General features: G+C 36.9%; 1 protein-coding gene across 6 annotated transcripts in view; it reads right to left on the bottom strand.

Moving 5' to 3' along the window:
• Nucleotides 1-24,007, bottom strand: part of TANC2 (tetratricopeptide repeat, ankyrin repeat and coiled-coil containing 2) — a 359,086-nt gene that overhangs the window by 312,575 nt on the left and 22,504 nt on the right. For all 6 annotated transcript variants that reach the window (XM_070390029.1, XM_070390030.1, XM_070390031.1 and 3 more), the window contains exon 2: nucleotides 4,475-4,568. In XM_070390029.1, the coding sequence (XP_070246130.1) occupies nucleotides 4,475-4,541 (67 nt within the window). In that variant the 5' untranslated portion in view covers nucleotides 4,542-4,568. The remainder of the gene's footprint in view (nucleotides 1-4,474; nucleotides 4,569-24,007) is intronic.

Genomic DNA, 24,007 nt, shown 5'->3' with positions numbered 1-24,007 from the left:
AGTGCTAAAAGATATTTTGAAGAGAATGATAAAGAATATACGAACAATGCTATGCTAAGTCACTTCAGTTGTGTCCAACTCTTTGCGATCTTATGGATAGTAGCCTGCCAGGCTCCTCTGTCCGTGGGATATTCCGGGCAAGAATACCAAAGTGGCTGCCATTTCCTTCTCCAGAGGATCTGACCCAGGGATCAAACCTCAGTTTTCTGTGTCAACTGCACTGCAGGCAGATTCTTTAAGACTGAGCCACCAGGGAAACCCATACCACCCACGAAAACTTGTGAAATGCATAAAAATAGGAAACGGAAAAGCTTAAAAGAATATAATAGAAAGAAGGATTTACTGGACTGGAATGGGTGAATTTAACCCAGATGACCATTATATCTACTACCGTGGGCAGGAATCCCTTAGAAGAAATGGAGTAGCCATCATAGTCAACAAAAGAGTCTGAAATGCAGTACCTGGATGCAATCTCAAAGACGACAGAATGATTTCTGTATGTTTCCAAGGCAAACCATTCATATCACGGTAATCCAAGGCTAGGCCCTGACCAGTAATGCTGAAGAAGCTGAAGTTGAATGGTTCCATGAAGACCTACAAGACCTTCTAGAACTAACACCCAAAAGAGATGTCCTTTTCATTATAGGGGACTGGAATGCAAAAGTAGGAAGTCAAGAAACACCTGGAGTAACAGGCAAATTTGCCCTTGGAACAGAATGAAGCAGGGCAAAGGCTAGTAGAGTTCTGCCAAGAGAATGCACTGGTCTTGGCAAACACCCTCTTCCAACAACACAAGAGAAGACTCTACACATGGACATCACCAGATGGTTGACACCGAAATCAGATTGATTATATTCTTTGCAGCCAAAGATGGAGAAGCTCTATACAGTAAGCAAAAACAAGACCAAGAGCGGACTGTGGCTCAGATCATGAAATCCTTATTGCCAAATTCAGACTGAAATTGAAGAAAGTGGAGAAAACCACTAGACCATTCAGGTATAACCTAAATAAAATCCCTTATGACTATACAGTGGAAGTGACAAATAGATTTAAGGGACTAGATCTGATAGATAGAGTGCCTGATGAACTATGAACAGAGGTTCATGACATTGCACAGGAGACAGGAATCAAGACCATCCCCAAGAATAAGAAATGCAAAAAAGCAAAATGGCTGTCTGAAGAGGCCTTACAAATAGCTGTGAAAAGAAGGAAAGCGAAAAGCAAAGGAGAAAAGGAAAGATATACCCATTTGAATGCAGAGTTCCAAAGAATAGCAAGGAGAGATAAGAAAGCCTTCCTCAGCGATCAATACAAAGAAATAGAGGAAAACAACAGAATGGGAAAGACTAGAGATCTCTTCAAGAAAATTAGAGATACCAAGGGAACATTTCATGCAAAGATGGGGTCATTAAAGGACAGAAATGGTACAGACCTAACAGAAGCAGAAGATATTAAGAAGAGGTGGCAAGAATACACAGAAGAACTGTACAAAAAAGATCTTCATGACCCAGATAATCACGAAGGTGTGATCACTCATCTAGAGCCAGACATCCTGGAATGTGAAGTCAAGTGGGCCTTAGGAAGCATCACTATGAACAAAGCTAGTAGAGGTGATGGAATTCCAGTTGAGCTATTTCAAATCCTGAAAGATGATGCTGTGAAAGTGCTGCACTCAATATGCCAGCCAATTTGGAATACTCAGCAGTGGCCACAGGACTGGAAAAGGTCAGTTTTCATTCCAATCCCAAAGAAAGGCAATGCCAAAGAGTGCTCAACTACTGCACAATTGCACTCATCTCACATGCTAGTAAAGTAATGCTCAAAATTCTCCAAGCCAGGCTTCAGCAATATGTGAACCGTGAACTTCCTGATGTTCAAGCTGGTTTTAGAAAAGGCAGAGGAACCAGAGATCAAATTGCCAACATCCGCTGAATCATGGAAAAAGCAAGAGAGTTCCAGAAAAACATCTATTTCTGCTTTATTGACTATGCCAAAGCCTTTGACTGTGTGGATCACAATAAACTATGGAAAATTCTTCAAGAAATGGGAATACCAGATCACTTGACTTGCCTCTTAAGAAACCTGTATACAGGTCAGGAAGCAACAGTTAGAACTGGACATGGAACAACAGACTGGTTCCAAATAGGAAAAGGAGTACATCAAGGCTGTATATTGTCACCCTGCTTATTTAACTTATATGCAGAGTACATCATGACAAACACTGGGCTGGAGGAAGCACAAGCTAGAATCAAGACTGCTGGGAGAAATATCAATAACCTCAGATATGCAGATGACACCACTCTTATGGCAGAAAGTCAAGAAGAACTAAAGAGGCTATTGATTAAAGTGAAAGAGAAGAGTGAAAAAGTTGGCTTAAAGATCAACATTCAGAAAATGAAGATCATGGCATCCAGTCCCACCACTTCATGGCAAATAGATGGGGAAACAGTGGACACAGTGGCTGACTTTATTTTTTGGGAGGGCTCCAAAATCACTGCAGATGGTGACTGCAGCCATGAAATTAAAAGACGCTTGCTCCCTGGAAGGAAAGTTATGACCAACCTAGACAGCATATTCAAAAGCAGAGACATTACTTTGCCAACAAAGGTCCATCTAATCAAGGCTATGGTTTTTCCAGTGGTCATGTACGGATGTGAGAGTTGGACTATAAAGAAGGCTGAGCACCGAAGAATTGATGCTTTTGAACTATGGTATTGGAGAAGACTCTTGAGAGTCCCTTGGACTGCAAGGAGATTCAACCAGGCCATCCTAAAGGAGATCAGTCCTGGGTGTTCACTGGAAGGACTGATGTTGAATCTGAAACTCCAATACTTTGGGTACCTGATGAGAAGAGCTGACTCATTTGAAAAGACCCTGATGCTGGGAAAGATTGAGGGCAGGAGGAGAAGGGGACAAAAGAGGATGAGATGGTTGGATGGCATCACCGACTCAACGGACATGGGTTTGGGTGGAGTTGGTGATGGACAGCGAGGCCTGGCGTTTTGCAGTTCATGGGGTCGCAAAGAGTCGGACATGACTGAGTGACCAAACTGAACTAAACAGAGAATTATACCATTTTCTTATAATAACCTATAAATGAGATATAATCTGCAAAAATACTGACTTGCTATTGTACACTTGAAACTAACACAATGTTGTAAATAGCTACACGTCAATGAAAGAAAATATGATAAAAATCAACAATCCATTTGTAGAAAACAAATCAGATCAGATCAGATCAGTCGCTCAGTCGTGTCCGACTCTTTGCGACCCCATGAATCGCAGCACGCCAGGCCTCCCTGTCCATTACCAACTCCCGGAGTTCACCCAGACTCACGTCCATCGAGCCAGTGATGCCATCCAGCCATCTCATCCTCTGTCATCCCCTTCTCCTCCTGCCCCCAATCCCTCCCAGCGTCAGAGTCTTTTCCAATGAGTCAACTCTTTGCATGAGGTGGCCAAAGTACTGGAGTTTCAGCTTTAGCATCATTCCTTCCAAAGAAATCCCAGGGCTGATCTCCTTCAGAATGGACTGGTTGGATCTCCGTGCAGTCCAAGAGGCTCTCAAGAGTCTTCTCCAACACCACAGTTCAAAAGCATCATTTCTTTGGTGCTCAGCCTTCTTCACAGTCCAACTCTCACATCCATACATGACCACAGGAAAAACCATAGCCTTGACTAGACGGACCTTTGTTGGCAAAGTAATGTGTCTGCTTTTGAATATGCTATCTAGGTTGGTCATAACTTTCCTTCCACGGAGTAGCGTCTTTTAATTTCATGACTGCAGTCACCATCTGCAGTGATTTTGGAGCCGAGAAAAATAAAGTCTGACACTGTTTCCACTGTTTCCCCATCTATTTCCCATGAAGTGATGGGACCGGATGCCATGATCTTTGTTTTCTGAATGTTGAGCTTTAAGCCAACTTTTTCACTCTCCACTATGTAGTGTATTAATCTTCAAGATTTCTCCCCAAAAACTATCTATACAGGTTTGGTTTGTTTTTACCTTAAAAGTCTAAGAATTACACACTTTTTTAAAAAATATCTTTTAATGATTGTAAAAATGTCCAATTTACATATCATTTTTCTGTATAACCCTTTGAGGACTATCTCTATTATTTTTAGTCTCATTCCCCAAAGAGTATCTGGGACTGAAATAATTTTACAGGTTAATTCTTAAAGTAAATTTAAGTCTGGAAGGTCTTTAATATGTACTACATAGAAACACTACTCTCTCATATATCTGAAATAAGCATTTTTCCTTCACAAACTCTTCATTTACCTGACTATTCCTGATGAGTGTTCAAGTATTCTTCTTAATAAAGAATATGTCAACCTATAGGAATGTAAACTTTTTCCAAAATAAATAAGCCATTTAATAAAATATATGAACTGTGGTAGCATTAATTCAGATCCCTAAGAGGACTTTCTTTTCCAAATCATAACACAAAATAAATGAAGCAGAGTTACTCACCACTTGATCTGTTCTTACGACTTGATTTTCCTCCAGTAAGAAGCATCTTGAGACTATTCCGAAACATGGTTGTACTATTCTAGGACTCACAAAACTACAAAAGAAAATGTGGGAAAATATGTTAGAAAACTTGGTTTGCTATCCAAATACTATTAAGAATTCATTTTAAATGTGCCATCAGGAATTAACCACTCTGTTTACATATATAATACAGAAATTTTAACTATATGACAGAAACGCTTATTTAATTTAATTTAATTAGACATTTAGGTATTCCCTTTAAAGTATAATACTTGAGTACCCTAAGAGACAAAGGCAGATATCACTGAGGGTACACAGAAACAGAAAACAATTAGGTTGCTATAAATACAATTACCACAAGACTCTCCATTTCTTGGACATTTTTCCCAAAACACACACCCAACGTGTAAGAGTCCAGAACTCACAGCAGCTGTGTATTTTCCACCGGTCAAGCAAGAATTTAATCTCACAAGACTACTGATACATGAGTACATCAGTACACATATGCTATTAATACCAACCTCTGTATGTCCCACTCCCATCAAAAGAAAACTCCTTAATTTTGCTATGTCCTCTCTCACCTTGTTAATAACTTTCATCTAAAAATCATCTTTCTTTTCTCTCTCACACAGCTTTCATTTTTTTCTCTCTACAGAATCACTCCAGTCATAACATAAACATGCTAGTATGTCCCAACCAAAAGCCAATAAGTAAGCCCCTCTCTTTATTCCCACGTGGTCCAATTACTGCTCCTTTATGCTTGCTCTTAACAGCAAAATTTCCCAAGTGTCAGTACCTGAAACCTGCAGCAGACTGAACAGAGCAAATGTGAATTTAGAACAGAGGTTAACAGCAAATCTCCAAACTAAAGCACACAGAAATTAAAGGCTGAAAAATATGGAAGAGTATGAGAGGCATTTGGAATCCTTTGAAAGACTCTAATATACATATCATTAAAATCCCAGAAGAAAGGAGAAAATAAGAAGCAATATATTAAGTGATAATAATCAAGAATTTCCTAATACTGATAAGATGTAAAGCCACATCTTTAAACAGCTAGGGGAAAAATAAACACACTGAAAGAAGCAACAATCAGTAGACTGAGAGGAAACTTTCAACAGCAATGATGAATGACACAGAAAATGGAATGACTTCTTAAAATTTTTGAAGGAAAAGAGGTGTCAATCAAGAAATCTATGAACAGTTTAAAATATTCTGAAAATTAAAATAAAGGTGATTCAGAACAAAAAGAATTTATCAGTAAAAGAAATACGAAAACAGAGTTCTTCCAAGAGAAGGAAAATGAGAGCCAGAAAAACACAGAAGGAAGAGCCACAAAAAGGTAAGTATATTGGCAAATATAAATGAACAAGAATTGTTAAAAAAATTACATTAATAACTTGTTAAGCTTAAAATATATGATGAGTGTGGGTGCTTAGTCATGTCCAACACTTTGTGACCCCATGGACTGTAGCCCACCAGGCTTCTCTGCTCATGGAATTTTCCAGGCAGGAATACTGGAGTAGGTTGCCATTTCCTTCTCCAAGGGATCTTCTCGACCTAGGGATCAAACTCACATTTCTTGCACCTCCTACACTGGCAGGTATTTCTATGCCAATGTACCACCTGGGAATCCCACAGAGATTTTTCAATGCATAACAACAAAAACAAAAACGTCAGGAGTGGAATAGAGAGAATAATTAACATATATGACTGAACCAAAGGTAAGAAGTGAGAGAAAAAGCATAGTATGTGTGGATAAAATATGAAACAGTGAGATGGTAGCTTTAAACTCAAATTATATTGTTATTCTGTTAAATACTCTACTAAAAGACTATGGGCACATAAAGGTTAAATATAAAATGAGAAAAGATATCCCATCACATATAGATCACATATAGAAAATAAATTAGCATTACCAAATGGGAGAAGCAAATAAGGGATATGCTACAAACTACTGGGCATAAAATAGATAAGCAAGATATTACATAACATACAGAATTATAATCATTGTCTTGTAAGAAGTTTTAATGCATATAATCTTTAAATTATTGAATCTTTATGCTGTATACCTGAAACTAATACTGTAACCTCAATTTTAAAAAGATCATTGATCACAGATCATCAGAATATAATAAAAAATGAAAACATTTGAAACATTGCAAGAATTACTAAAATGTGACAGAGATATGAAGTGAACAAATAGTGTTGCAAAAATGGTACAAATAGACTTGCTTGGCTCAGGGTTGCCACAAATTTTCAATTTTGTCAAACAAAACAAAACACAGTAACTGCAAAGCACAATAAAGCAAAGTGTAGTAAAATACAGTACGTCTGTATACTATGTTCATAGAATGGAAGGTTCAATATCTTTAAAATATAAATTCTCCATATATTGTTCTAAAGAAACAATACAATCTCAGCCAAATTCCAGCAGGCATTTTCTGTGTATGTGGAACCTGAGAAGCTGATTCTAAAAATGCATATGGTAATGCAAAAAGCCTAGAACATCCAAAGCAATCTTGAAAACTAACAAAAAGCTGAAGCACTTACAAGACCCAGTAATTGTGACAGTACAGTACTGGCCTAAGATTCATCGAACAGATCAATGGAACACAATAGGTAGTCCAGAAGAAGACCTATTCTTACACCGTCATCCGCTTTCAACAATCATTCATGGGTAAAGCAAAGTCTTTTCAACAAATTGTGCTGGAACAAATAGATATCTATTTTTAAAAAATTAACCTTGATCTGTGTCTCACACACTATACATGAAAGTTAATTCAAAGTAAATCAAACATCACATAAATGCTGAAATCATAAGGCTTTCAGAAGAAAACACAGGAGAAATATCTTCATTATTTAGAAGGCAAAGGAATCTTAGACACAGAAACCAATAACCATAAAATTTCATTAAAATTTAAAAAAAATCTGCTCATCAAAAATACCATTAAGAAAACGAATAGGCAAGTCACCAACTGGGAGAAATTATGTACAAAACATATCTAACATCTAACAAAACATACCTAACATAAACATAAATATATCTCCAAGATATATTAAAAACATCTATAATTCACTTATAAAGAGACAATTTTTAACAGGGTGAAAGATTTGAATAGACACTTTTTAAAAAAAGATAGACTTCTCTTTAACACACTTATTAAAAAGCGTAACATCATCTGTCATTGGGCAAGTACAAATTACAGTGAGCTACCACTATATTCCCACCATAAGAACCAATTCTGTGAAGTCTGATGATATCAAATATTGACCAGGATGGCGGACAACTGAAATTCTTAATACACCATTTCAGGAGTAAAATGGTACAATGTGCTTTGGAGAGTTTATTTTAAAACAAAGCATAAACCTAACATATGACTCCACCCTTTACATATTTACCCAGAAGAAATGAAAACACAGGTGCTTAAAAGAGACTAGTACAATTTTCAGAGCAGATTTAATAACAGCCAAAATCTAACACAGATGTCCAACAACAGGAAAATGGATAAACTATGATATTTTCTTACAGTGGAATACTACTCAGCAATTAAAAGGTATGAACTATTCATACATTCAACAACACAGATCAATCTCTATATTACACTGAGTAAAAACATCTTACATTAAAACGTATGCAAGAATATGGTAAGAAAAAATTAGAATTACAAAATCAGAACGGTTGTCTCTTAGGGCAGATATGAGAATTCATTAAGAAAAGGCATGAGTAAACTCTTCAGTGATAGTAATATTTCGTATCTTGAGGGAGCTTGGGATACACAAATGCATATATTTGTCAAAACTAAGTCAATGTTCACACCAAATTTATGGATTATATTCCATATAAATTTACTTAATATAAAAAAAAATACTGAACCTTACTTAATGATATTCATGCTTCAATATTTAGAGGAAAGCATACTGATATATCCAATTACTTTGAAATGCATTAAAAAATAAGACAAAACGATGGATGAAGGAAGGAAGGCACACATATAATAGAGCAATTATAGCAATATGCGAACACAAGATTCTAAGCGGTGGGTATACATGTGTTAAATGTAAAACTATGCTAAATAGTCTATGAATCTGAACTTTTTTAGTGAAGTAAAAACACATTCCCACAAAAGAAACTCTAGGACCAGATGATTTCAACAATTTAAAGAAGCAATAATACCAATTTTACACAAACTGTCCCAGACAGTAGAAAAATTGGGAGTATTTCCAAACATGTTTTCTAAAGATAGCAGAAGCTTCCTAACAAAAGCCAAAAAGATTGCTATAAGAAAGAAATATTACATACCTCTCCTTTTGCCATAGATATAAAAATTCTAAACAAAATACTGGTAAAATCAAATATACCAATATACAGATCAGGATGAAGTGGAGGTTTAATTCAGAAATGCAAAAGTGATTTAACACATGGAAATCAATTAACCATGTAAAAAAGAAATAAACCATATAATCAATAATTTAATCAATTTTATCAATAATTTTTTTATCAGTGAAACAAAAGCAACTGATAAAATTTAATACTTGTTCATGATTTTTTTAAAACTTATACAAAATTAGAAATAAAGAAAAGTTCTTTAATACTACACAGTGTATCTTTTTAAAAGCCTACAGCAAACATCATATGTAATGGTGAATGACTCCAAACATTCCCCAAGACTGAAGAATATGACCACTTATTATCACCACTTGCACTTAACATGGTCCTAGAGGTCTTTAGTCAGTAAAAAAAACATGAAACAGAAAGTATAAAAATGGAGAAGAAACAAAAATGCCCCTTTCATGAACAGTATGATTTGCTTAGACAATCTAAAAGAATTTATACACTATTAGATTAATACATGAATTTATCAAGGTCATTAGATACCATATAAAACAAAGATTTAAAGTGAACACTAACAAATAACTTATTCTTTTTACCAGTAAAAATAAATATGGTGATGAATCCTAAAAATATTAAAGCACTTATGAAATATTCCTTTTACATATTCATCTTGAGAGTCAATCTTTAGGGTGTTTTCCCTTCTAATCTTACTTTAAAAGACTATCTGACAAACACATGAAAAGATGCTCAACATCACTCATTATCAGAGAAATGCAAATCAAAACCACTATGAGGTACCATTTCACACCAGTCAGAATGGCTGCGATCCAAAAGTCTACAAATAATAAGTGCTGGAGAGGGTGTGGAGAAAAGGGAACCCTCTTACACTGTTGGTGGGAATGCAAACTAGCACAGCCACTATGGAGAACAGTGTGAGATTCCTTAAAAACTGGAAATAGAACTGCCTTATGATCCAGCAATCCCACTGCTGGGCATACACACTGAGGAAACCAGAAGGGAAAGAGACACGTGTACCCCAATGTTCATCGTGAGCACTGTTTATAATAGCCAGGACATGGAAGCAACCTAGATGTCCATCAGCAGATGAATGGATAAGAAAGCTGTGGTACATATACACAATGGAGTATTACTCAGCCATTAAAAAGAATACATTTGAATCAGTTCTAATGAGGTGGATGAAACTGGAGCCTATTATACAGAGTGAAGTAAGCCAGAAGGAAAAACAGAAATACAGTATACTAAGCATATATATGGAATTTAGAAAGATGGTAACAATAACCTGGTGTACGAGACAGCAAAAGAGACACTGATGTATAGAACAGTCTTATGGACTCTGTGGGAGAGGGAGAGGGTGGGAAGATTTGGGAGAGTGACATTGAAACATGTAGAATATCATGTAAGAAACGAGTTGCCAGTCCAGGTTGATCGCGCGATACTGGATGCTTGGGGCTGGTGCACTGGGACAACCCAGAGGGATGGTGTGGGGAGGAGGAGGGAGGAGGGTTCAGGATGGGGAACACATGTATGCCTGTGGTGGATTCATTTTGATATTTGGCAAAAACTAATACAATTATGTAAAGTTTAAAAATAAAATAAAATTAAAAAAATAAAAATAAAAATAAAAGACTATCTGAGACTCAGCAAGAAGTTCTAAGCTTGATAGGTACTTACTTCACTAATATTTGAAAGACTTGAAAAAATTATATGTTGGGGTATATAAAAAATATACTTCATGTTTTAAAACATACTATGAAATTTGAATAGTAAGTTTTATAACTCTTAAAATTTTCTTAGAAGAGAACATTATGTATCAGATTTTCTGTGTGTTACAAGTCAGAAAATATATATTATGCAAAATATTATATATATATGATCTAATTTAGTCCTCATCAAAACCTCCTTAACACAGGTAGTATGTGCTTCATTTTTAAAAGGAAGCTGAAATAAAGAAAAGTGAAATCGCATGCTCACAGTTACACTGCTAATAAATGCTTAAGGCCATATTTGATGTTCAAACACGAGCTGTCCTCCTCAGCATCTCTTCTTAAATAAGAAACACTTAATAAGTCTGTTTAAAAGAGCTGAAACAAAATTTCTAAATACAATGATCCAAATTAAAAATTCCAAAAGTAGTATTCCATTTGGTTCTTGTTTTTAAAATGTTTATTTTTTTTGTGGCACTACTATACATGTCAACATATTTTACCTTAAAAAAAAAAAAAAAATTAAGTACTGTTACAGATTGGTGTTAGTCTTTGCCAATGCATAAAGAAACATTTTGATACAACTCATTTGGGGCGGGGGGAGAAAAAAGATCCTGCTTTAGTGGACACCATGATGTCCCACCCTGATCCTCATTATAGGATCAGCACATCCATATCCTCAGGAGTTACTGGCAGAGAACTGCTCAGTACTGATGAGAGCCACCAATGACTCATTAGAACAGGGCTACAAAAGACCACCTCCTTTAACTCAAGGGGAGCAACTGGGTGTAATGATGTATGCGCCAAAGCTCTCATCCATCTCTTTCTAGTCTTTATTTTTCTTCAAATATTTATCTCTAAATGATATATTATAACCTGTTTATTATCAGTTCCCCTACTAGAATATAATCTTCAAGAGGTCATGAAAGCTGCTTATTTAACTCACTGTGATAAGCCCATAACTGGAGAATCAGATCAGATCAGATCAGATCAGTTGCTCAGTCGTGTCCAACTCCTTGCAACCCCATGAATCGCAGCACGCCAGGCCTCCCTGTCCATCACCAACTCCCGGAGTTCACTCAGACTCACATCCATCGAGTCAGTGATGCCATCCAGCCATCTCATCTTCCGTCGTCCCCTTCTGCTCTTGCCCCCAATCCCTCCCAGCATCAGAGTCTTTTCCAGTGAGTCAACTCGTTGCATGAGGTGGCCAAAGTATTGGAGTTTCAGCTTTACCATCATTCCTTCCAAAGAAATCCCAGGGCTGATCTCCTGCAGAATGGACTGGTTGGATCTCCTTGCAGTCCAAGGGACTCTCAAGAGTCTTCTCCAACACCACAGTTCAAAAGCATCAATTCTTCAGCACTCAGCCTTCTTCACAGTCCAACTCTCACATCCATACATGACCACAGGAAAAACCATAGCCTTGACTAGATGAACCTTTGTTGGCAAAGTAATGTCTCTGCTTTTGAATATGCTATCTAACTGGAGAATAATACCTGGTAAACAGTAGATACCAAATACTTAATGAATTAATCAATTAATTTCTTCAGCTGGTATATCACTGTTGAAAGCAAACCCACATAGAGCAACCTCATCTTACCCTTTTTATACTCAATGCCCAGCTCATAGTAGGCTTTCAACACTTCTTAAATTAGTAAATAAATCAATGAAAAATTGAGCAAAGACTTGATTCATTAGATTATTAACTTGGTAAAGGGACTAATATAATCTCAATAGACAAAAACCGGTTATGAACTAACTGGAATAAAGACTAAGGTGACTGTGTGTCAGAGAAGGGTATACGAATTCTGGACAAGTTCAAATTTTTATCTGAAGAAAAACCAAGAAATTCTAGTCATAATTCAACTTTTGCCTAACTCAGACCTTACTACTATGTACAGTTCTTCAAAGCTGCAAAAGGAAAACAAACATATAGATACAGATTATTATTAGAAGAAAAATTACTACTTAAAATTTACTAAAACTAGGAGTCAAAAGAGTAAAAACTTTATACCTAAAAATAAACCAAGACAACATTCTAAAGTTAAGAAAAACTGATGAATGAAATTAATTATAATTATAATCACTTTTTGAAGTACAGAGGTTTTTTGTCTTTGCTAGTCCTAAAACATTTTATAAAAATTGACTAAAATGTATAAAGAATATAATGAAACATAAATACTTATTTAAGGCTAATTATCCATCTCATTGCTACATTTTGATAAAAATGACTTTAAGTTAACACACCACTAGAAAATTTATTGTAATAAAATATTAATATAGAAACTACAAAATTGAAGCTAAGTGGAAAATGACAGTTTGATCTAATTGGATTTATGACAGTAATATATGGCTAAATTTCACTCTACTTTTCCAAGTTTTAGATCCAATTTTTTCTTTTTTACTGTTAACTCTCTAGGAGAAATCAAATAAATTCCTGGCAAGTGAATCTCTGGCAGGAGAATAACAAATAACATTCATAGAATCCCAATCATTTCTAACTGTCTTATAACTGATTCAGACCTTATGTTATCTACATGGCCCCTAAGCTTTTATGTTTGTGACACCTGGTCTGAACAGTTCAGAAAGTAATGACTATTCTCATCCTAATGTTCCATCAAGGCTGGACGCTCAATATCCTATATATCTCATACATTTTTGAACTATTTTATTAGTGGGCAATCAATTTTCATTTTCAATGTTCACCCCTCCTGCACACTTAAAGCCCTTTTCTTACTGTTACTCAAAAAGGAGCACAATAGGCCTCCTTCATTTAAATATTTATATAATAATATAATTAACTCCTAAGCACATCTGTACCATTTGGGCTAAATAATCACAGTATTCCCTTTAACTTTTCCACATCAGCAAGGTCACCAGTGAAAACCTAGCACCTGACACAGAAGCTGGTACATAAAAAGCATTTAGCAAATATTTGTTTAAAGGCCTAACAGGTTCCAAAAAAGGGACTCATAAGTAATCTAAAAGAGAAAGAGAGGACAGAAGAGCTCAAAAGAGTATGCACGTAACTATAACAGGAAAAGGAAATAACCAATGACAGATGCAATAATGTGAACCATGGGAATACTAGTTAAAAAAATAAATCCAGCTGCATAAACTGGAACTTTGAAAAACTCTACATTAAAAAAAAGATAAACAATAAAAGGACAAAATCAATACAAGAAAGAAGAATCATTTGCCCACTATCTGGAAGCTGCATGTTTTTCATCTCTGAAAGGCATGTAGAATGACCAGTATATTATCAAGAATGGCTTTCCATTGAATAGGTAAATTGCGAAATACCTCAGACACATTCCATGAAATAACTTTGGAAGTACATAATCAAAGATAAAAGAGTGAAAACATAGAGATGGAAGGACTAAGGGAAATCTAGAATATCCACTACAATATACAACAATCATAAAATGTCTTCTAGAACTTTTTTGAACAAGTTATATCCAGAGAAGTCTTGAACTGAACAGAATTACCTGAGTTCTGTCCACAGATAAACTCTGATAATTTCCCTAACATATCAATTCTGAACTGCACTGAAGAGCTTCAAATTATGCAATCTCATTCAAGATTTGAGGGCACAGGAATGAATGCAGGGCAATTAGCTTCTCAAGCAAGAGGAGAAACTGATAATAGGCTCCATCTTACGCTCAATCATCTTACTGTGATGGCCACACGAGGATGCTCCCTCTAGCAGCATATGAAAAGTAAAGGACAACGTGGGAGTTTATAGCAGCTTTATTTATAACTATCCACACTTGGAAACAACCAAGATGTCCTTAAGCAGGTCAGCGAATAAATAAACTATAGTATCCAGGTATTGGATAATCATCCAACATGAAAAAGAAGTGAGCTATCAAGTTATGAGAAGATATAGAGGAAACTTAAGTGCATATTAAAAAACTGAAAGCAGCCAATCTAAAAAGACTACATACTGTAATATTCCAACCGCATGACATTCTGCAAAAGGCAAAGCTATGAATACTAAAAACAGTGGCTGCTTGGAGCTGAAGGGGAGGGAGGGATGAACAGGCAGAGTAGAGGATTTTTAGGGCAGTGAAACTATTCTGTAAGATATTATAATGGTAGATATATGTCATTATACACTTGTCAAAACACACAGAATATATACAAGGATGAACCCTAATATAAACCATGGACTTTGGGTGATGATGATGTGTCAACGTAGGTTCATCAGAAATGCAGGATATCGACTACAGGGAAGGTTGTATGTATGTGGGGATAGGGGTACACAGGAACTCTGCACTTTCTCAATTCTGCTGTGAATCCAAAACTGCTCTAAAACATAAAGCTTACTAATTTTTTTAAAAAGAGAATGAGGGAGACCGAAGGGAAGGGATGACCCATTAAAAGGGAAATGATCAAATTTCATAGTATTCATATGAAATACTATGAATGATGGAACACCATGTATAGTTTAAATGGTATGCAGTACATCTATTCTAAGGTTAAAACCCTCCAAGCTTTAAGTGCAAAAAAGCAAGTCACAGAGCAATGCATTCAGTATAGACTTACAATTTTAAAAACTATGAGCTGTATTGACCTGTACTAGATATCATTTCAGTTCAGTTCAGTCGCTCAGTCGTGTCCAACTCTTTGCAACCCCATGAGTCGCAGCACGCCAGGCCTCCCTGTCCATCACCAACTCCCAGAGTTCACTCAAACTCACATCCATCGAGTCGGTCATGCCATCCAGCCATCTCATCCTCCGTAGTCCCCTTCTCCTCCTACCCCCAATCCCTCCCAGCATCAGAGTCTTTTCCAATGAGTAACTCTTCGCATGAGGTGGCCAAAGTATTGGAGTTTCAGCTTTAGCATCAGTCCTTCCAAAGAAATCCCAGGGCTGATCTCCTGCAGAATGGACTGGTTGGATCTCCTTGCAGTCCAAGGGACTCTCAAGAGTCTTCTCCAACACCACAGTTCAAAAGCATCAATTCTTCAGCACTCAGCTTTCTTCACAGTCCAACTCTCACATCCATACATGACCACTGGAAAAACCATAGCCTTGACTAGACGGGCCTTTGTGGGCAAAGTAATGTCTCTACTTTTTAATATGCTATCTAAATTGCTCATAACTTTCCTTCTAAGGAGTAAGCGTCTTTTAATTTCATGGCTGCAGTCACCATCTGCAGTGATTTTGGAGCCCAGAAAAATAAAGTCAGCCACTGTGTCCAATGTTTCCCCATCTATTTCCCATAAAGTGATGGGACCGGATGCCATGATCTTAATTTCTGAATGTTGAGCTTTAAGCCAACTTTTTCACTCTCCTCTTTCACATTCATCAAGAGGCTTTTTAGTTCCACTTCACTTTCTGCCATAAGGGTGGTGTCATCTGCATATCTGAGGTTTCTGATATTTCTCCCAGTAATCTTGATTCCAGCTTGTGCTTCTTCCAGCCCAGCGTTTCTCATGATGTACTCTGCATATAAGTTAAATAAGCAGGGTGACAATATACAGCCTTGACATACTCCTTTTCCTATTTGGAACCAGTCTGTTGTTCCATGTCCAGTTCTAACTGTTGCTTCCTGACCTGCGTATAGGTTTCTCAAGAGGCAGGTCAGGTGGTCTGGTATTCCCATCTCTTTCAGAATTTTCCACAGTTTATTGTGATCCACGCAGTCAAAGGCTTTGGCATAGTCAATAAAGCAGAAATAGATGTTTTTCTGGAACTCTCTTGCTTTTTCCATGATCCAGAGGATATTGGCAATTTGATCTCCAGTTCCTCTGCCTTTTCTAAAACCAGCTTGAACATCAGGAAGTTCATGGTTCACATATTGCTGAAGCCTGGCTTGGAGAATTTTGAGCATTACTTTACTAGCATGTGAGATGAGTGCAATTATGTGGTAGTTTGAGCATTCTTTGGCATTGCCTTTCTTTGGGATTGGAATTAAAACTTTCCCAGTCCTGTGGCCACTGCTGAGTATTTCAAATTTGCTGGCATATTGAGCGCAGTACTTTCACAGCATCATCTTTCAGGATTTGAAAAAGCTCAACTGGAATTCCATCACCTCCACTAGCTTTGTTCGTAGTGATGTTTTCTAAGGCCCAATTGACTTCACATTCCAGGATGTCTGGAATGTGAAATCAAACCCAGGTCTCCACATTGCAGGCAGACTCTTAACCAGCTGAATCACAGGGAAGCCCAAGAATGTTGGAGAAGGCAGCCTATCCCTTCTCTAGCGGATCTTCCTGACCCAGGAATTGAACCAGAGTCTCCTGCATTGCAGGCAGATTCTTTACCAACTGAGCTATTAGGGAAGCCCATTTTTAAGTTTAGATCCTTCTTAATACACCCATTTTCTAATAAAATAGTTCAAAGTTACTTTACCGAAGTGTTTTGTCATCAGGTCAGTAAAAGGTCAAGTGAAAAGTGGAGTATTTACAGAACTGCCACTACCACTTCCTGCATCATTTGCTTTCCCTTGGTTTCTCCAAACCATATAATGAACCAGTCCAGCTTGCCTGTGAAGTTAAAATTACACTGCTATTTTAGAGACAAAGTTTAGGCACTAAGCATTCTTATAAATAACATCAAGAAACAACCAAAACACATACACACGCAGCAAAAACTTTTATTTCAGTAACAGAGGTTAGCTAAAATTCTTTACAAATTATATTCTTGCACTTAAGAAGATTCCTCTGCTTCTAAAACACAAAAAATACAGATGGCAAAACTGCCTCCAATCTTAACCTAAAAATAAATTTTACTAGAAATTTTAACCTAGAAATAAATTATTTAAATAAAATGTTTTTTGATCTACTATTTATTCAACATTTATTATGAATGAGCTGAGCATAAGGGGCCTTGAATAGAAGGAAATTTTTCAAAGGTTAAGAATAGTTCCTGCCTAAAAGGAGTATCCAGTCTGGTAAACAGAATTAAGGAAAAGAGAACCATAGTAAAATGCAAAATAGAAAGTGTGAGGTATCACAAGAGAAATACAAAAGGTAATGGAATTTACAAGAAGGAGAGATTACTGACAGGATTAAGAAAACATTTCTTAAGTGTCTATTAATATGTGCCCAGCACAATGCTGGATACTAGGATAGTGCCACTATCCTGCCCTCAAGAAACTTAGAGCTGTATCACAGGTGAATAAGAAACCTTATAAATGGCTTATTATAAAACTCAGTGATAGAGGTATTCACAAAATGTCTAGTAGTACAAAAAACTTTACACGCTTGTCTACCCACCTTTTAGATAGTGGGTGAAAATAATCCTAATGAATTAACATAAAATTATGCTGCTGGCTTACTGACCATTTTTTAGGGGCTAAAAAATAAAGAAAAAAGTGTAAGTAACATTATCTCATCATATCTCCTATCTTAAAAATACAATCACAAAACCCACTCTCTTCATGAAAGTGAAAGTGAAGTCACTCAGTCGTGTCCGACTCTTTGTGACTCCACAGACTGTAGCCCACCAGGCTTCTCCATCCATGGGATTTTTCAGGCAAGAACACCGGAGTGGGTTGCCATTTCCTTCTCCAGGGGATCTTCCCGATCCAGGGATCGAAACCGGGTCTCCCACATTGTAGGCAGATGCTTTTACCGTCTGAGCCACCAGGGAACCTAAGGATGGTTTCTAGGACAGTTTATACAAGACACTGTAATCAAACATTCTTATCAGTGACAAAACACTAATAGGGCTTATAACAACAAGAATCCATCTATGTCAATACATTAATTGGGAAATAATTTACTTTGCAAGCAATGACTGGATGGTCTCAGACTCTATGATAACCTAAAACCCAAAACTGTCAATGAACTCATAGTCTTGAAAGCAATTAATACAATAGCTATGTTATCATTAAGGAGATCAAAATAAGTTACCCACAAAAACAGTAACTTTTGTTGACCAAAACAGTTAATGCAGGGATAACAATAATGATGATTGGTTGTAATAAGAAATTAACTACTCTGATCAGGTTATCTGTCTGTCAAGGCAAGCTTTTCCATGATTTCATTATGAAATATGGACACAGTCAAACAAACTGATCGAATCGGATCATTTTCAAAATTTCAAAAATGCTATATATCCCTTTATTTGGCTTCTACCCTATTTCCAGCTGTCTGTTTCAAACATTTATGGATAATGCCAGTACCAGCCTCTGGTTTCTGAAACTGACAGACACAGGAAGCAGAGATACCAGAAGGGAGGCCAAGTTTGATGAGAAGAAGGCTCAGAAGAAGATGCAAAGCAGATGGCTCAATTTTCCCAGAATTTTCGCCAAGTCAGAACCAGTAATAGAAATCACGTTTCCCAATATCTATCCTGAATCATCACATAAAACAAGTAAGAGACATAATAGTGTAATGGCAAGAACTGCAATTTGGGGGACATTCCCCTCATCAGTTACTAGTTGGGTGAGTATGAACAAACCAGCCTTTCAAAGCCTCAATTTCCCACGTTGTAAATTGTACCTAGTAATAGAAAAGTACCTTTCCAATCATCTGTTGTGGAAATTAAGGGAACTACAGCAAGTAAAAAGCACTTAGCACAGTCTGGCACCTACGAAGCGATCGATAAACAATAAAGTGTCAAAGGAAAATCAGAATTAATTGGGGATATAAACCATTATCATTTTTTCCCATATCTTCTGATCATCACTTTTCTAAACCCCTTAATTCCTGATTTATAACAGGCTTCCTACGCTAGCTGTCTATTTCTTCCTTTTAAAAATGTCCCATGCACTTCCCTGGTGGTACAGTGGACAGGAATCTGTCTGCCGACACAGGGGACATGAGCTCAATCCCTGGTCTGGGAAGATTCCACACGCGGCAGGGCAGCTAAGCCTGTGCACCACAAACTATTCAAGCCTCTGTGCCTACAGCCTGTGCTCCACCAGAAGAGAAACCACTGCAGTGAGAAGCCTGCACATGGCAACTAAGACTAGCCCCCACTTGCCACAACTAGAGACAGCCCACACACAGCAACGAAGACCCAGCACAGCCATGACAAAGAAACGAAGTTTTAAAAAATGTCACCTTCCCAGAGTAGACTTTTGCATAAGTAAAATAATTTTTCATAGCTTCTCTGAGATAAATTTCAAGGGAAAGTTTACATAAAAACCATGTCTTCTTTTCTCCGTCGTGAAGGAAGTGGAGAGCCTTGCTTCCTTCTGCCTCTATGCTCAGTTCCTGGGCATGCTGAAGAAGTGGGAGCTTGCACTGGCTTTGTGTTTTGAAAAGAACTTCAGAGCTGCCCCTGAGTGCTGCACATGTAAATCTGGGGTATTTAAGTCATATTGAGGATCGTCTTATTATATTTGCCCCAGTTATGTAGCCCAAATCGTACACCATTAAAAAATATTCCCGTATTTTCCGCCCAAATCCTGACTTGCCTATTTTGGGCTACAACCCAAAGTAATTGTTACTGCAACTTAATACACAAACTCACTGTACATCAACTGCATTTAAACTTCAAAAATCATTCTTACACATGAACACCATTGCTGTTCTCAACATACAACCAGAAAAATACCTCATTATTGTACAGGGGAAGCTTAAGTGTAAGTATAGTATGAGGAAAGCTTAAGAAAATCTACAAAAAGGCAATTAAAGCCAGAAAGTAGGCCCAGTCTAAGACATTCTGAGACCAAAGCAATCTGATTTCCCAGAGTTGTTCCTTACTTTCAAGAAAAATTGTTCTCATCAAGCAGAAATACCACGGGTCAATAAAAAAGATTATATTTAGTAGAGATTTGACTATATAAACCACGGAGGATGTCAATCTTCCTAATATGCTTTTCTAATCATGTTATTTATTTCTCTTGTTCCTACGTTTTAGTCTCCTGTCCCCACCTCACCCCCCCCCAAAAAAAACCTTCACTTTCCCTCCACTGTATTGACTCCCTACTACATCTTCATCATCATCACTTCAGCAGATAATTATTGAAATGCTCAAGTAGCCAGAAACTGGGTTAAGCATTTCAGGTGCATTCATCGCAAAATCCTATTAAATGAGTCGTATAGGATGAAAAAACTGAGGCTTCCAGGGATCAAATACCTTGCCACAAATCACACACCCAGCAAACAAAACAAGTGAACTCAGACCTGTCAAACTCCCAAACCTGTGCCTGTAATCACTTCCTCCCTATATACTATGAGAAAACATTTTAAAATGTCTTTAGCATGTCTGGCATATAAAATTCAATAAGTATTTTGTGAATGGATAAGTTTAATTATTCTGACATTCAAAGATTCCCCACTGGGAAAGATAAGGAAATTCCCACTATTTCTTAAGACAAACCTTCTTCCCCAACCAAATTATAAATCTTGAGGTCCAGGAGACTTGAATTCTGGCAGAGGAGGAGAGTGGAGAAGAGAATTTAGGCTTTTCTCCCAATTAACAATTTCTACTTGTTGTCATATATCCACCTATACATAATGTTATTATAAGCTCTTTGACATCTTTATAAGTTACACAAACACATTTTAATAAGTAGTTCCCAGTAAGACTACAAAGGGAAAAATGATGCAGCCCAAACAGGTATATCAAGTAACAATATTTGCAAATAAAAAATTTAAAGGATATAAAACAAAATGGGTACTGTTTCACCAATTTGAGGACACTGATCAATATAAGACTGGGGACATTTTATGGTTTGACATATTAGGTTTTTTGGTCAGATATGCTAAGAAATACAACTGACCCTTGAACAACTTCAGAGCAGTCAAAAATCCACCTATAACTTACAGTCAGCCCTCCATCTAGGTAGCTCCTCTGTATCCACAGTTCCGCATCCAAAGATTCAACCAACTTCTAATGTATATATACTATTGGAAAAAAAAATCCAAGTACAAGTAGATCTGTGCAGTTCAAACCCATGTTGTTCAAGGGTCAACTGTAATAGTATTTAGGTGTTTTGGTGATTATAAATCACAGAACACTAATGAACTCAGTAAAAAAAAAAAAAAAAAAAAAAAAAACATGAAATGATTCACTTTCTGACAATCCCCAGCTTATTAAATATCATTATGCCTAGGGTAATTTGAAGAGTCAGGCCCAGTCCTCATGATAATTCTCTATCTGAACCTCAAAAAAGTTATTCAAAACATTCACAATTTATCTTGATTCTGACATAACAAGAATCTCATCGGTTTTACATATCCAGAAGATCAAGCATCAGAAACCCTCTGGTGGTGTTCACTATAATTTTTTAAACAGGAACAAACTAGCCTAAAAAAAAAAAAAAATCACATTTTATTAAGATATCTTAAATACTACTTGTACAAACTCTTTACTTAGACTGCTAAAAGGACAGTATAAAGAGCTCATGTAATGGAAGGAGCATGGTCACTGGAGAGAGATGCACATATATTTATACCCTGACTCTATCAATTACTAGCTATATGACTCTGAAAAAATTGCTTAGCCTCTGTGACTCCCAGTTTCTACTCTGCAACAAACACACTATCTAACTTGCAACGCTGCTTTAAGGAATGGAGAGTTGTGTGACTGCATACCATCCAACAACTGCTAAAGTGGCCTACCTCAAATTCTCACTTTCTTCCTTATTAACAGAACACTAATTTTGGATAAGGCATCTGTAATGCTTAAAATATCAAACTTCCCAGACTCCCTGTAACAGCCACATGACCCAGCTGTAACCAATGAGATGAAAGCATATGGCTTAGGAGCAAGGACTGAAAGAAAACTACTGTTTTGCTACTAAAAAAAAAGAAGAAGGAGGAAAAAAAAACCTAAGATGTCTGGGAAGTAAACAGCCATCCTGCAATCCACAGTGCAAAAGCCACCCTCCCAGGATAGCAGGGAAGAAACACAGAAGGAGCCAGTGTCTTGATGGCATGGGGGGAATGCCATAAACCCTGGACTGCCTATATCCATATTTCCTGTTACCCAAAGGGGGGGAAAAAAAAAAACTCTTTGTTTAAGTCACTCTACTTGAGTTTCCATCACATGAAGCTGTCACACTCTAACATAGTGTATATAAGCACCAGGCAAAGAATCCATCCAAAAGACAGGTAAAAACAATTACTCCACAAAACTTTCCATTTAGCAGAATATGTTAAATTATTCATCAGTAAAGCAATGAAACAGTAGGATGTCAACTAACACACACATACACATATATACCACACAACCCAGTTATTAAAAATGGAGTATTATAATGTACTCCTTAACATAAACATTCCATCAGTATAGGCTCAAAGAATGAATGGCTTTAATCAAGAAAGGTATCCCTGATGAGGTAGAAGAAAAAAATGCAACTGGGTAGAAATTCTATTATTATAGCTTAGAAGTTCATTCACTAATGTTTATAGCACATCCACACCACAATGTGCAAATCCTAGATGCTATGGAATCTATATGAACCCGAGGCAGCTGTAAGAAATCAGAAAATAAAGGCTCAGATAAGAGGGATGGAGCAGGAAGTAAATACAACTAGAACTAAGAATTCTATTTTAGATAAAGTAAAAAATTTTAAAGGAGAGTTAAGGGATTGGGGGCAGGAGAAGGGGATGACAGAGGATGAGATGGCTGGATGGCATCACCGACTCGATGGACGTGAGTTTGAGTGAACTCCAGGAGTTGGTGATAGACAGGGAGGCCTGGCGTGCTGTGATTCATGGGGTTGCAAAGAGTTGGACACGACTGAGCGACTGAACTGAACTGAACTGAATGACAGATAAAGACTAAGAAAAAATTTAGTTTTTTTTACAAAAAAAAAAAACAAAAACAAAAAAAAACAGAGCTCTTACCTTAAAATAATGAAATAAATGACAAATCAGCGGTAAAGAAACCGCCTGCCAATGCATGAGACATAAGAGACACAGGTTTGATCCCTGGAGGGCACGGCAACCCACTCCAGTATTCTTGCCTGGAGAATCCCATGGACAGAGGAGCCTGGAGGGCTACAGTCCATAGCGTCACAAAGAGTCGGACATGACTGAAGCGACTTAGCATGCACACACACAGCCAAAGGACAATACTACCAAGATAATTTTCTGAATCATAATATAGAAGAGTATGTAATATAATATAAAGCAAGATAGAATAGATATGTAGTTCTACAATCAGGGAAAGGAGCAGACAAAGTGTGAAGACAGAGTCAGAAAATAAAATTAGGGGTAAAAAGAGACATAAGTTTTAAGAACAAAGTTTAGTATGGCAAAAAACCAACACAATATTTATTGTAAAGCAATTATCTTACAATTAAAAATTTTAAAAAACTTTTTTTAAAGTCTGTAAAGAATACCACTCCCACAAAAAAGAACAAACTTCACCTACTAACAACTTTAAACCCCACTCACCTACACCCTGTCAGATCTCTCCTTGCCATCTAAGCAACATATTTATTCTATTTACTCTTTAAATTATATTCTCTATAAATTATCCTTGTCCCCCTCTAATACCCCGTTGCTTCCCTTTGTGAGTCCTGCAAGATCTAT

Source organism: Bos mutus, chromosome 19 (genome assembly GCF_027580195.1).
Source record: "Bos mutus isolate GX-2022 chromosome 19, NWIPB_WYAK_1.1, whole genome shotgun sequence".
Taxonomy (NCBI): domain Eukaryota; kingdom Metazoa; phylum Chordata; class Mammalia; order Artiodactyla; family Bovidae; genus Bos; species Bos mutus.
The sequence above is the reverse complement of the archived record's forward strand: the minus strand, read 5'-3'. Positions and strand labels throughout refer to the sequence as shown.